Source organism: Dryobates pubescens, chromosome 11, assembly GCF_014839835.1.
Source record: "Dryobates pubescens isolate bDryPub1 chromosome 11, bDryPub1.pri, whole genome shotgun sequence".
In the NCBI taxonomy this organism is placed as follows: domain Eukaryota; kingdom Metazoa; phylum Chordata; class Aves; order Piciformes; family Picidae; genus Dryobates; species Dryobates pubescens.
In genome coordinates, this window is record NC_071622.1 from 35,070,257 (window position 1) to 35,085,750 (window position 15,494).

Sequence of the window (15,494 nt, forward strand, 5' to 3'; positions counted from 1 at the left end):
ATTGCTATGAGGTTTACCTCTTCATAGTAACGGAGATTGTTCTCAGCCACATTAGTGAATGTCGCTCTCATATCACGCTGCATGTTTTGCTTCCACCTGTCCCAGTCAGCTTTCAGAACATTGTTGGCATATTCAACTTTGTCTTCAAGTCTCCCAATCTCTTCTGAGAACTAAATATGAATGGCAAACATTAAAAAAACATTTAGTTCAGTCACCAATGGAAATACCATCGAAATCAAGTTACTGCAGGGCAAAGAAAGAAAAGAGCAGAATCAAGGCTGCTATAAAACTCAGCACAGGAAACCATTTCCCAAGGATAAATTTCAACTTTATTCTTGATGAATCAGTCAGTACCAGAGTGTTGCTGAAAATAAGGTCTCTCTCCAAGGAGACCTTCTTGTGGCCTTCCATTGTCTGAAAGGGTCTACAAGAAAGCTGGGGAGGGGCTTTTTAGGGTGTCAGGGAGTGATAGGACTAGGGGGAATGGGAGCAAAACTAGAAATGGGTAGGTTGAGATTGGATGTTAGGAAGAAGTTCTTCCCCATGAGGGTGGTGAGACACTGGCACAGGTTGCCGAGGAAGGTGGTGGAAGCCTCATCCCTGGAGGTTTTCGCAGCCAGGCTGGATGTGGCTCTGAGCAACCTGCTATAGTGTGAGGTGTCCCTGCCCATGGCAGGGGGTTTGGAGCTGGATAATCCTTGAGGTCCCTTCCAACCCTGACAAGTCTATGATTCTATGATCTGCAGCTGCAGCACCAAGCCAGCTGCTGGGACTGCACAGACTGCAGCGTGCAGCAGGAGGATAGGTAGCCAGAAACAGCACCAATAAAGAACATCAAGCAGGAGAGATTTATTGTTTCCCTTACAAGTCAGGTGCCATACACCTTCTTCTTCCTTGCATTCTGCAGGCAGGCAAATTGTTTTTCTCTCATACAACCACCCTGTAAAGTGGGATAGCTCCTCTTGCTTTCTGCAGAGCTGTGCCTTTGTTGATGCATTGCTGTGCGACCTGTGCTGGATTCTACAGTCCTGCTCTGGCAGGGGGTTTGGACTTGATGATCTCCAGAGGTCCCTTCCAATCCCTAATATTCTGTGATCATCCTGTGATATGAAGTTGTGGATTTTAGGATTACTTTCCAGGATTTTCAAGGCATTCTTCTGCTACTGAGAGAATGCAGAAATGTCAAAATTCAGAGCAGCCTGCAGCTCGAACCACACAGAGGGGAGAGTGCTCCAGTGCAGCAGCTTAAATGGTGACAGAACTTGAGCCCTGTGCTTAATTCGGAAACCATGGATGCCAACTGGGTCTCACATACTCAAATCCTTCAGCTCTTTAAGTACCCAAAAACTCCTTGGTTAGTAAAACTTAGGATTTCATCCAAATGGGTTTCCTCTGCTTTCCATGATACACAGCTCAATAAACATTTTTAGTTAGACTTGACTTCTAGACTGGTTTTCCTTGCCACATTTCTAGAGTAATGGAACTCTGGTTATTAATCAAGAACAAAGCTGCAAAAATCTGTTTCTACTTACCTAGCCAGACCACTGATCCAAATATGGACAAGGGTAACTTCAACTACCCACACTGTATTCAATATGAAAAAGTTTAATCCAAAGTATTATTTTGGGGAAATTACCCTTAAAGCTGGATTTGGTATCTTGGGCATGTCCCAAGTGGCTTTTCCATCAAGCACTGCAAATGAATGCAGATGGGATTCTGAAAACAGTGAATATTTTTAGCTGACTTGGAGCAGGGAAGGCAGTCGAATCCGTTTTCTGCTTTGGCAAGAAGAAAGATCCCCATATGGGAATAAGCAAGGCTAACACACATTGAAAAAATTCCTCTGACAGAGGTGCTGGCTGCAGCAGGACCTTCCCATCTTTAAGAATTTTATTTTACAGCCTGGTTTTGGATTGGATTTTCCAGGAACTACAGAGTGCTAATACGGTGTAGTCACGAGATGACATGGACAGGCAGGCTCCGCTCTACAGCCCTGCTGGGATGTGCAATTTAAACATCACCATCACCAGTGTGTGTCCAGCAGATCCAGGGAGGTTCTCCTCCCCATCTACTCTGCCCTAGTCAGACCTCACCTGGAATATTGCATCCAGTTCTGGGCTCCCCAGTTTAAGAGGGACAGGGATCTGCTGGAGAGAGTCCAAGGGAGGGCTACAAAGATGCTGAAGGGAGTGGAGCACTGACTGATGAGGAGAGGCTGAGAGACCTGGAGCTGTTTAGTCTGGAGAGGAGAAGACTGAGAGGGGATCTGATCAATGTCTATAAATATCTGAGGGCTAGGGGTGAAGAGGCAGGGGACAGGGACAGGCTCTGCTTAGTTGCACCTTGGGATAGGACAAGGGGCAATGGATATAAACTCCAGCACAAGAGGTTCCACCTCAACAGGAGGGGGAACTTCTTCACTGGGAGGGTCACAGAGCAATGGAACAGGCTGACCAGAGAGGTTGTGGAGTCTCCTCCTCTGGAGACTTTCCATCCCTGTCTGGATGTGTTCCTATGTGACCTCTGCTGGATTCTATGGTCCTGCTCTGGCAGAGGGGCTGGACTCAATGATCTCCAGAGGTCCCTTTCAGCCCCTAACATCCTGTGCTCATCCTGTGATCTGTGATCTGAAGCCTTCAAGAGACTGTGTGGTGAATTGAGGCAAGGGTTAGACTTAAGGTCTAAAGACAGCATTATGCCACTCTTCACCATCTCAAGTAAAAAGGCTTAAGATCTGCTTTTTCACAACCAAAATGTAGGATAAATGCCACTCTCTTCATCTGACATGAAAGTAGGAAGCAAAGGAGAATGGCTTTGTCTCAACAAAAAGATCTACCTGGAGTCTTCCTCATTTACAAGGTGCAAACTGTTCCAATTTATCCTGCAAATTAAATATGATTCTGAATCCATTTCTTACATTGATCTCAATGAGGCAGCTAGTACAATAAATCACATCAGTGAGCCTAGAGAAGGAGAGCACACCTGGGGCTTTTTAGTCTGGAGAGGAGAAGACCGAGAGGGGATTTAATCAATGTCTATAAATATCTGAGGGCTGGGGGTCAAGAGGCTTTGCTCAGTTGCACCCTGTGACAGGACAAGGGGCAATGGATATAAACTACAGAACAGGAGGTTCCACCTCAACATCAAGAGAAAATTCTTCACTGTGTGGGTCCCAAAGCACTGGAACAGGCTGCTCAGAGAGGTTGTGGAGTCTCCTTCTGTGGAGACTTTCCATCCCTGTCTGGCTGTGTTCCTGTGCGACCTGTGCTAGATTCTGTGGTCCTGCTCTGGCAGCGGGGTTTGGACTCAGAGATTTCCAGAGGTCCTTTCCAACGCCTAACATCCAGGGAAGTGGTAGAAGCCTCATCCCTGGAGGTTTTTAAGGCCAGGCTGGATGTGGCTGTGAGCAACCTGCTACAGTGTGAGGTGTCCCTGCCCATGGCAGGGGGGTTGGAACTGGATGATCCTTGAGGTCCTTTCAACCCCTACAATTCTATGATTCTATGACCCTGTGAGCACAGTGCTAACCAAATATCAGTCGATGGGACAGGAAGGTGGGTGGCAGAGGGGTAGACACTGCTAGGGCAGAGCATGACCACATGTTAAGTGTGACCTGTGTCCAAAGATACTCAGCCTAATAGCCAAACTACCTGGAAAGGGACATGGCATTTTACACTGCCTCACCATGCAAAACAGCATGGGTTTCTATCTGCTCCATGAACTAATCCTACACCTTGGTGATGCTAATCTTTTTTAGCCTGAAGTGAGAACATAAGATATCTTCAGAATGTGATAAGATTCAGCATTTCATCTCTTTACTGCTCAATTTCAAGCCTGAACACTAACATCCTTAAGCTAGCATTTAATGCTTATCTGGTTCTGTCAGAGCACATTATGCCAATCTTTTCTCAGAATTACTACTAGAACTAGAGGCAGTTCCAAAGCTGTTAAAAACTTCCAGACCACAGAGGGATGCACTAGCATGGCTGTGTGTGCCTTCAGAATGGAATGATGTAGGCAGACCCTGGAGTCAGAGCTCTGGAGGTAAGAAATGTCTAGATAAGCAGAAGGACACCAAGTCTTCCCTAATATCTCTGCCAGAGCTTGCATCCAGAAGCACAGTCTTCAACCCTTCCATACCCCAAACAACTGCCTTCTTCACTCCCATAAAGGTGGAGAGGCTTTGGCTTTTCAGCAGCACCACAAGCAACTCTCTAAAATCTGCTGGCAGAAGCAGAACTCCAGAAAATGTTTTTTTCCCCAGCCAATGAGCCTGACATCTCTGTAGTGGGATGAAATTACCCCCAAAATAAAATTTGCCAGACCAGCTCAGCTGGAAAGCAAATGAAGCTACCACAAAAAAACCTACACTCTGGAAATATGAAAGGCAGTGAATATGCACAGAATATACAATATTTACATATAGTTACAATTTATAAACACAAGAACTCCCCTGGACAAAACCAGGCAGTTACCAACAGCTTCCTCCTCTCCTCCCCCTTGCTCCCTGTACAAGGGACAAGAGGAAGAGAAGAGCAGAGAGTAGCTTGTTAGTACTTAGCCACAAGAAGAACATAGCCAAGGTCACCAACAGCCAAGCAAAAGCCACCAGCTGGTATCAGCTAGAGTGAAGAAGCCAGAAAGAGAAAGACTTAGTTTACACAACCCACTTTATGTTAGTTATCAGACCAGTGGGATAATTCAGACCTTATCATTATTTTCCCCTTTACATTCAATGGCACTTTATTTACGTTCTGCCACTTTTCTACTGCATCTGTGGGAAATTGTCCTAGGCATCAGCCTACAATTGCCACACATCTCCCAAGGTTTAATTTGCCGTTCCAGCCTACTTCAGCTGCACTGACCTTGGGGTTGTTTTGCACTCCGCTGCATCGCTTCCTGCTTGTTACACCATTTAATGTTTGCTGTGACCCATGCTGAAGATCTCACAGTCTATTATCAGCTCTAATGACAGCTCTGAGATTCCTTATCTATGGTGGAAGTGTACTTCAAGTGAGATTAAAGTTCATGCCACTCATTGTCAGTGGAATTTCTGGCTACTAGATATCACTGACAAGTTCAGTCTGACATCTCTGAGACCGTCAGAAGCTACCTGAGGAACAAAAGCTGAGGAAAAAAAATTTGCAAAGACAGCCAAAGGCAGTGTTTGACACCAATTCCAGCAACAGCACCTATCTTATGACCACCTTTTACTCTGAAACCAGTCTGATTAGCAATGTCAGCAAAATATTCCAACATGTAATAAAACTAAGATATAACTGAAAAACTGATCAAGGAAACTACCCTTCAGGTAGTTGTAGAGAGCAATGAGGTCACCCCTGAGCCTCCTCTTCTCCAGGCTAAACAATCCCAGCTCCCTCAGCCTCTCCTCACAGGGCTGTGCTCGAGGCCTCTCCCCAGCCTCGTGGCCCTTCTCTGGACATGTTCAAGTGTCTCAATGTCCTTCTTAAACTGAGGGGCCCAGAACTGGACACAGTACTCAAGGTGTGGCCTAACCAGTGCTGAGTACAGGGGCACAATGACTTCCCTGCTCCTGCTGGCCACACTATTCTTGATGCAGGCCAGGATGCCATTGGCCTTCTTGGCCACACTGCTGGCTCATGTTCAGAATTACAGAGACACCACCCAGGTACAAAGCATGGCTTCAGAGTACCTGCTTTGTTCAACCTTCTGCAGTTAAGAATGAAGCCTGGAAGATTTCACCTTGCTGTACATACTCACCAGATCCTTTTCTGTCTTTTTATTGGTTAAAGCATCAACTCTGGAGTCAAGCTCGCCTTGGATTTGGTCTCTCCTTTTCAGTACACCCTGGATATACAGCAAAAAGAAAAAAAAAAAAAGAAACAAGTAAACTACACCAAATTTTAGCCATCTATTCAGAAAACCATCAGAATAGAATAGAATAAACCAGGTTGGAAGAGACCTTCAAGATCATTGCGTCCAACCTATCAACCAATCCAACCCACCTAATCAACTAACCCACGGCACCAAGCACCCCATCAAGTCTCCTCCTGAACACCTCCAGTGATGGTGACTCCACCACCTCCCCGGGCAGCACATTCCAATGGGCAATCACTCTCTCTGTGTAAAACTTCTTCCTAACATCCAGCCTAAACCTCCCCTGGCGCAGCCTGAGACCATCCAGCAATTTGTCTATGTAATAAATTAAGCAAGATCACAGAATGCTAACATTTGGATAATTTTGGTGGGATGTATTTACTTACCACCCCCCCCCCCCCCAAAAAAAAATCTCAACATGATATTTTTCAATATTTCTATTTTATCTTAAGTGCTCTCCAAGAATCTCAGTAAATCTAATTGGCCATCTACAGCATCATAGCTATAGTTGTAGGAGAAAATCTGCAATAGCAGATTACTCAGTATCAGCTCCACTTACATATATTCCTATTCTAAGAGCAAAAGGACTTTGTAGAATCACAGAATTGTTAGGGTTGGAAGGGACCTCAAGGATCATCCAGTTCCAACCCCACTGCCATGGGCAGGGACACCTCACACTACATCAGGTTGCTCAGAGCCGTATTAAGCCTGGCCTTCAAAACCTCCCGTGATGAGGCATCTATCACCTCTCTGGGTAACCTGTTCCAGTGTCTCAGCACCCTCACACAGGGAAGACTTCTTCCTAACATCCAATCTGAATCTACCCATTTCTATTTATTTTTTTTCCATTCCCCCCAGTCCTATCACTCCCTGACACCCTAAAAAGTCCCTCCCCAGCTTTCTTGCCAAAGCCTCATGAACAAAATCGTCTTCTTCGGGTCAGTTACAACATAAAGTGGAGCAAATGGCTGAAAAACGTTTTATCAGGCACTGCTGAAGTTGGGACTTTCACCTTCAGTTCTATTTTGGGAAGTGCCAAACCTGCCAATCTATCATAAAAATGAACAGAAGTTGGAACATGGCTACCTGTGCTTATTTTCAGCACAGGTTAATTATGTGGTGCATTAGTATTTTATAGATTTCTAGATGTTAATTATTTACTATATATTATTTATTATAAATTATTTACTATGTGTTACATATGAATTATTTATTATCTATTATTTATTCTACATGAATCATTCATTGCATATCAATCACCCACAATATAGTAATTATTTATCACGCCTCAATTATTCATCAAATAGTATTCATTAAATATAATTATGCAGTTGTTATTTTTTATATATTAAAAGTGTCTGACAAGGTATTGGCTCTATAGACAAAAAAAATTAGAAGGGACATGATTTGTTAAAGTACAAAACAGGAACAGTACTACTAAGACAATTTCCATGTCCAGTGCTCCTTTGCTCTGTGGCCTCGATGAAGCCTTACAACTTCCTATTTGCCATAGTTTCATAGAATCACAGGATCAACCAGGTTGGAAAAGAGCTCAGAGATCATCAAGTCCAAACTATTGCCTATTACCTAACACCTCATGACAACTAAACCATGGCTCCAAGTGCCACATCCAAGCCTTTTTTGAACACCTCTAGGGATGTGGACTCCATCACCTCCCTGGGCAGCACATTCCAATGGCCAATTACTCTTTCTGGGAAGAACTTTCTCCTCACCTCCAGCCTAAACTTCCCCTGGTGCAGCTTGAGACTGTGTCCTCTTGTTCTGGTGCTGATTGTCTGGGAGAAGAAACCATCCCCCACCTGGCTACAACCTCCTTTCAGGTAGTTGTAGAGAGCAATAAAGTCTCCCCTGAGCCTCCTCTTCTCCAGGCTGAACCCCCAGCTCCCTCAGCCTCCCCTTACGGGGCTTGTGCTTCAGACTTCTCACCTGGGCAACCTGTTCCAGTTTTCCACTACTCTCATAGTAAAGAACTTGCTCCTATCAGCCTATCTAAATCTGCTCTTCTCTAGCTTGCAAATTTCTATTTGCAAATTTCTATTTGCCTTATTTTCCTCATCTGTAAAAGCACACTCAAGTGTGCTTGTCTCACAGAAAGCTTCCAAGGCTTTAGTCTAGCTTCTAAAATCCCATCAGAACCAGGACATACACCATTACAAATCTCAAAAGCTTCTGCCTTGCCACACCTGCTTTTACTGCTTCCTCTGCAGCCACTAAAGGGATTTTCAGTATTCACCTCTAGCATAGGGCATGTTGCAACAGCACAAGGTACAAGCTCCTCTACCTTATCCAGCTGTTTTATCTGACTGAATTCTCCTTGAAATGTTTGCTCTAATTTAACAAATACAAAGGAATAGTTTAGGAGATATATGGTAAAATATTTTCTCCAAGTTTCATTTCATTTGCAGAGGGACCTTGACAGGCTGGACAGATGGGCAGAATCCAAGGGCATGAGATTGAACACATCCAAGTGCCGGGTTCTGCACATTGGCCACAACAACCCCATGCAGTGCTACAGGCTGGGGTCAGAGTGGCTGCAGAGCAGCCAGGCAGAGAGGGACCTGGGGGTGCTGGTTGATGGTAGGCTGAACCTGAGCCTGCAGTGTGCCCAGGTGGCCAAGAGGGCCAGTGGCCCTGCACCAGGAACAGTGTGACCAGCAGGAGCAGGGAGGTCATTCTGCCCCTGTACACTGCACTGGTTAGGCCACAACTTAAGTACTGTGTCCAGTTCTGGGCCCCTCAGTTTAGGAAGGATGTTGACTTGCTGGAGCGTGTCCAGAGAAGGGCAATAAAGTTGGGGAGGGGGTTGGAACACAAGCCCTATGAGGAGAGGCTGAGGGAGCTGGGGCTGCTTAGCCTGGAGAAGAGAAGACTCAGGGGTGACCTTATTGCTCTCTAAAACTGCCTGAAGGGAGGTTGTAGACAGGCGGATGTTGGTCTCTTCTCCCAGGCAGCCAGCACCAGAACAAGACGATACAGTCTCAGGCTGCACCAAGGGAGGTGTAGGTTGGATATTAGGAGGAAGTTCTATACAGAGAGAGATTGCCCATTGGAATGGGCTGCCTGGGGAGGTGGTGGAGTTGCCATCATTGGAGGTGTTCAGGAGGAGACTTGATGGGGTGCTTGGTGCCATGAGTTAGTTGTTTAGGTGGGTTGGATTGGTTGACGGGTTGGATGCAATGATCTTGAAGGTCTCTTCCAACCTGGTCTGGTCTATTCTATTCTATTTCTATTCTATTCTATTCTAAACAGGTAGAAAAAATTTGGTAAGCCTGACTCTGGACAATTCTGAGTAATAGAAATACACCCTGCTGATGCTCATACATTTATGTTTCAATAGCTCAGAATATCTTTTGGTTAGATAAACACAGAGAACAGTTGTCTGTGATCATAAAAGCAACACAAGTATGTCTGGAACAGCTTTCTTTCACATTACAAACATTTTATCTTTGTTTCATTATTTCTTTTGCCTCTGCAAACTTTGTCAGTGATGTGTTGGGTTGAAATTTCACCCCCCAACACTAACTTTGCCAGACCCAGTCCAGTTGGAAGCCAATGAAAGCTGTATTTACAGGCAAAACAACAACCTACAAGGGAATGCAATGAGTATGTACAAACAGCACAAGGACCCCCCTGGTCAAAGACCAGGGGAAGCTACTAGCTTTACTTTTCTTTTTTACACCCAATAGTGATGTATTTACATTTTACTGCTCTCCTGTTCAAGATCTGTGACAAATTTTAAAGGCATAGTCTAAAACTACCACAAGTGACTATTTGGCAACTTTATCACAAATATTCCTTGAGCTCCAAGGGAAATTGCAAGGTATTCTATTATTAATGTACTACAAGTGCTGACTTCTGATGGCAAACAGAGGGACTGTGTTTTTAAAACATATTGATAGACTTTTACAAACTTTTAGTGTAATATTTAATGGTACTCTGCCCCCAAACTATTACATGGGGAACCACAACCGATTAGTTGCTGCAGTTTGTACTCTGAGGCACAGCAGTACTCTGCACTCCTCAGGTTTGCTCTGTGAGTTAAGAAGAAGCCAGTCCAAGAGAAGTAAATATTTTAGCTGTGAATTCATCTCTTTCCCCTGAGCTGAACTCCCAAGACTGGAAAATACAAAGGCTGTATTGTAGTGACCACACCTTCTGCACAGCTGCACAGGATCCTGGCAGCTCTGTGCAAAGATCCCTGCCATGAGGGGTTAACCACACCTCTGACAGCAGCTTTTACCAGTGTGTGACTGTCCCTCCTATATCTTTAGCACAAGCAGCAGTGTGAAAGGGAAGTGAGCTACAGGGAAAATAAAAATCTATGGCAAATGAAAGAAATGGTTGTAGAAAAGGAATGAGCTCATGGAGGAAGATTTGCCTCCAGACAGGACTTCACAGCAGCCTAATGCTGTGTTGCAAGTGTCAAGAACACTGCAGGCAGGGCAAAAATCACTGAATCATGGGATTGTTAGGGTTGGAAGGGACCTCCAGAGAAAGGAAACCTGCAATGGCTAGGATGGCAATCTCCTCAGACCTTACAGCAAAGCAGTGCCCACCCCCATCTACCTGCAGGCACCTGTGAGATACAGCAGGCTTTGCACGGCCCCTCGTTTGGTGAAGCCTGCTTTAAAGACAGCAGTCACTGCTTCAGTAATCCTTAACCTCTCAGTAGCCAAGCCTGAGTGAGAAACTGGCAGTGTTCTGCACAGTGCCAGCAAAGGTTCAGCTAAAGACAGCAGGCACTGCTTCAGTAATCCTTAACCTCTCAGTAGCCAAGCCTGAGTGAGAAACTGGCAGTGTTCCGCACAGTGCCAGCAAAGGTTCAGCTAAAGACAGCAGGCACTGCTTCAGTAATCCTTAACCTCTCAGTAGCCAAGCCTGAGTGAGAAACTGGCAGTGTTCCGCACAGTGCCAGCAAAGGTTCAGCCAAAGACAGCAGGCACTGCTTCAGTAATTCTTAACCTCTCAATAGTATCACAGAATCATAGAGTTGTTAGGATTGGAAGGGACCACAAAGATCATCCAGTTCCAACCCCCCTGCCATGGGCAGGGACACCTCACACTACAGCAGGTTGCTCACAGCCACATCCAACATGGCCTTCAAAACCTTCAGGGATGAGGCTTCCACCACCTCTCTGGGCAACCTGTGCCAGTGTCTCTCCACCCTCATGGGGAAAAATGTCTTCCTAACATCCAATCTGAATCTACCCATTTCTATTTTGTTTTCCATTCCCCCTCGTCCTGTCATTACTTGACACCCTAAAATGTCCCTCCTCAGCTTTCTTGTAGCCCCCTTCAGATACTGTAAGGCAACAATAAGGTCTCCTTGGAGGCTTCTCTTCTCCAGACTGAACAGCCCCAAAACCCTCAGTCTGTCCTCATAGGAGAGGTGCTCCAGGCCTCTATCATCCTCATGGCCAAGTCTGAGTGAGAAACCGGCAGTGCTCTGCACAGTGCCAGCAAAGGTTCAGTTAACTTGGGACTCCCTTCACCTCTGGCCTGTAACACATTCTCAGCCCCGACTCAGAAACCACTGCAGGAGGTTTCCCAGCAGTAAGAACTGAGAGCACAGCTTGCATTGCCCAAAATGTAGGCGAAGAGAGGTTTGTACACATTTTCTGTGTAGAGTGGGAACTATGACATACTGAATTCAGTCACTTAGTAATGTTGCTTAGCTTGGAGAAGAGGAGGCTCAGGGGAGACCTTATTGCTGTCTACAACTGCCTGAAGGGAGGTTGTAGACAGGTGGGGGTTGGTCTCTTCTCCCAGGCAACCAGCACCAGAACAAGAGGACACAGTCTCAAGCTGTGCCAGGGGAGATTTTGGCTGGAGGTTAGAAAGAAATTCTACACAGAGAGAGTGATTGCCCATTGGAATGGGCTGCCCAGGGAGGTGGTGGAGTCACCATCATTGAAAGTGTTTAGGAGGAGACTTGACAGGGTGCTTGGTTGCGTGGTTTAGTTGTTTAGGTGGTGTTGGATGATAGGTTGGACATGATGATCTTGAAGGTCTCTTCCAACCTGGTCTATTCTATTCTATTCTATCCATGAGAACTGAGTTTATCAGCTCTGCAGTTGGGTTTTTCATGCCTCAAAGTGCAAGGGAAGTACATGCATAAAAGGAACTGAGACCGTCTGCTCGTGGCACAGACTAACACATGCTGATGTAATGGCACAGGGACTGGAAGTTCCCTGCTGTTCTGGAAGAAGAAAACATAGCTTAGGAACATCTCCTAGAAAGGGAAAAACCTCTCCACTCCTTTTCCCCCACACAATCTGTTACTCAATGAGTTCATCTTTCAGCAGTGTCAGAGGAGGTTCTTCCCAGCTGCCGTTCCCCAAACCATTCTGTCGTCGTGCCCTCTGCTACAATGCAGAGGTCTCTGAAGAAGGCAAACCCAGACTGTCTGTAATGCAGCTACCACAGGCAGCCTGCCACACAACACCATGAACCTCTTCTCATCTCATCTGGAAGGGGCATCCCTTGCCTGATTAGCAAGGGAAACAGGACCAACCGGATCTCCTGCTGACAGACAGCTGTGCAGAGTTTGGTAACAACAGTAAAGAGGAGGGACTGCAAACTCCTGTTCATCTCTGGTAGTTGCAGGCTGTGCCTGGAAAATTTTCCACAGATCTTGAACAGAAAATGTTGGAATGTAAATAAATCACCCCTGGATGTAAAAAGGAAAATAATGATAAGCTCTAAATAATCCCATTGGGCTGATAATAAACATAAAACTTAGATCTGTAAACTAACTTTCTCTCTTTCTGCTTCCTCTGCTCTAGCTGCTCCTTCTGCTGGCTTTTGTTGACCGTGGTTGTTTTCCTTGTTGTGGCTGAGTACTAAAAAACAACTCTCTGCTCTTTTCTCTCCTCTATTGTGTACAGGGGGGTAGGGAGCAGGGAAGGGAAAACTATTAGTAGTGCCCCCCCTAGACTGTCCGGGGGGGGTCCTGTGCTGTTTACAAATTGTAAATGCCTGTACATGTATGTAAATATTGTGTATTTTGTACTTATTCATTGAATTTCATTCTAGATTGTAGTTTTGCTTGTAAACACAGCTTCATTTGCTTCCACCTGAGCTGCTCTGGCAATTTTATGTTGGGGGGGCAGGAATTTCATAGAATCGACCAGATAGGAAAAGACCTCAGAGATCATCGAGTCCAACCTATTACCTAATACCTAACACCTCATGACAACTAAACCATGGCTCCAAGTGCCACATCCAAGCCTTTTTTGAACACCTCCAGGGACGTGGACTCCACCACCTCCCTGGGCAGCACATTCCAATGGCCAATTACTCTTTCTATGAAGAACTTTCTCCTCACCTTGAGCGTAAACTTCCCCTGGTGCAGCTTGAGACTGTGTCCTCTTGTTCTGGTGCTGGTTGTCTGGGAGAAGAGACCATCCCCAACCTGGCTACAACCTCCCTTCAGGTAGTGGTAGACAGCAATAAGGTCTCCCCTGAGCCTCCTCTTCTCCAGGCTAAACAACCCCAGCTCCCTCAGCCTCTCCTCCTAGGGCTTGTGCTTGAGACCTCTCCCCAAGCTCATTGCCCTTCTCTGGACATGTTCAAGTGTCTCAATGCTCTCCTTAAGTTAAGGAACCCAGAACTGGACACAGCACTTCACCACCACATCACCCGTTCTAAATTCTCTTCTAGAGCACTTCACTGGACTGAGTCACATTTCACACACAGCCAATAAGCAATCCTGAAGGAAATCTTACCATCAGAATTTCACTGTAGAGAATGTACTCGTGTAAAATGGGCAGGAGGTTTTCTGAGAGCCCTGCCATCCGCTTCTCCGTCGCCTTGCAGCACTTGTCGATGCAGCTGGCAACACCTTTCAGGCAGTCTGCTACGTCGTCTTCCGACGCTGACCAGAGGGTGTGGATGGGGCCATACTCCTTCATTTCATTAAAATACTCTTAAGGAGAACATACAGTGCATATTACTCTTTTGCTCATTCATAAATCACAGAATCACAGAAGGCTAGGGGCTGCAAGGGACTTTGAGAGATCATCCAGTCCAACCCCACTGCCAGAGCAGCATCACTACACCAGGTCACAGGAAGGCACCCAGGTGGGTTTTGAATATCTCTAGAGAGAGGGACTCCACAGCTCCCCTGGGCAGCATGTTCCAGTGTTCTGTCACCCTCACAGGGAAAAAATTCTTCCTCATGTTCGCATGAAACTTCCTATGCCTCAACTTCTACCATTGCCCCTTGTATTGTCATTGGGCATCACCCAGCAGAGCCTGGTTCCATCCTCTTGGCACTCACCCTGCACATCTTTATCAACATGAATAAGGTCACGCCTCAGGCTCCTGCTCTCCAAGCTACAGAGCCCTCAGCTCCCTCAGGCTCTCTCTCTCTCTTCCTCCTTATGAGGAAGATGTTCCACTCCCTTCATCATTTTTGTGGCTCTGCACTGGACTCTATCAAGCAGTTCCCCAAAGTCCTTGTTGAACTGAGGGGCCCAGAACTGGGCAGAATACTCCAGATGTGGCCTCACCGGGGCAGGGTAGAGAGGGAGAAGAACCTCTCTCGCCCCACTGACCACAGTGTCTAAGTGACACCAACCACGACATCAGATTTACGGTGAACAAGGCAGGAGACTGAGACCAATGTTTAAACCTGCTCAAACACCCAAGATAAGTAAACTTCATTTAAGTAAACTTCACTTTATTGCTTATGAATAAAGTTATCAATTAATCCTTTGTGATGAAGTAGTTGCTAGAAATCAATCAGCAAAAATGTCTCAGTCGTCTCCAACGGACACACGTACTGATGTAAACCTGAAGAGCTGTATTCAGACCACCCAATTACCCCAATTACTTTATACTGACTTCATACAGAGAGACAGGAGTCAGAGCAGCCCCGGGCTGCTGTCAGTCTGATTTGCTTCTACTGCCCTGAATTCTGCTGTTACAGTAATGCTCCAAATGCTGTCTCAGTTGTCGAAACTGTCAGCCTTGGTATGGCCCAAAAACTTCAGAATACACACTGGAGTCCACCCAGCTGTCACAGAATTAGGGTTAGGGTTGGAAGGGACCTCAAGGATCATCTAGTTCCAATCCCCCTGCCATGGGCAGGGACACCTCACACTACAGCAGGTTGCTCACAGCCACATCCAGCCTGGCCTTAAAAACCACAAGGGCTTCCACCACCTCCCTGGGCAACCTGTGCCAGTGTCTCACCACCCTCATGGGGAAGAACTTCTTCCTAACATCCAATCTGAATCTACCCATTCCTAGTTTTCCTCCACTCCCCCCAGTCCTATCACTCCCTGATCCCCTAAAAAGTCCCTCCCCAGCTTTCTTGGAGCCCCTTTCAGATACTGGAAGGCCACAAGAAGGTCTCCTTAGAGCCTTCTCTTCTCCAGACTGAACAACCCCAACTCCCTCAGTCTGTCTCCAAAGGAGAGGTGCTCCAGCCCTCTGATCATCCTCGTGGTCCTTCTCTGGACACACTCCAGCACCTCCAGATCCTTCTTGTACTAGGGGCTCCAGAACTGGACACAGTGCTCCAGGTGGGGTCTCACCAGAGTGGAGCAGAGGGGGTGAATCACCTCCCTTGCCATGCTGGCCACACTTCTCTTGATGCAGCCCAAGCT

The 15,494-nt window shown here is 46.2% G+C and overlaps 1 protein-coding gene across 2 annotated transcripts in view; it reads right to left on the minus strand.

The window, feature by feature from the left end:
* SNX7 (sorting nexin 7) overlaps positions 1-15,494 on the minus strand; it is a 56,064-nt gene that overhangs the window by 18,174 nt on the left and 22,396 nt on the right. For both annotated transcript variants that reach the window (XM_054165047.1, XM_054165046.1), the window contains 3 exons: positions 13,608-13,807; positions 5,743-5,829; positions 18-170 (listed from right to left, as the gene is read on the minus strand). In XM_054165047.1, the coding sequence (XP_054021022.1) occupies positions 18-170; positions 5,743-5,829; positions 13,608-13,807 (440 nt within the window). The remainder of the gene's footprint in view (positions 1-17; positions 171-5,742; positions 5,830-13,607; positions 13,808-15,494) is intronic.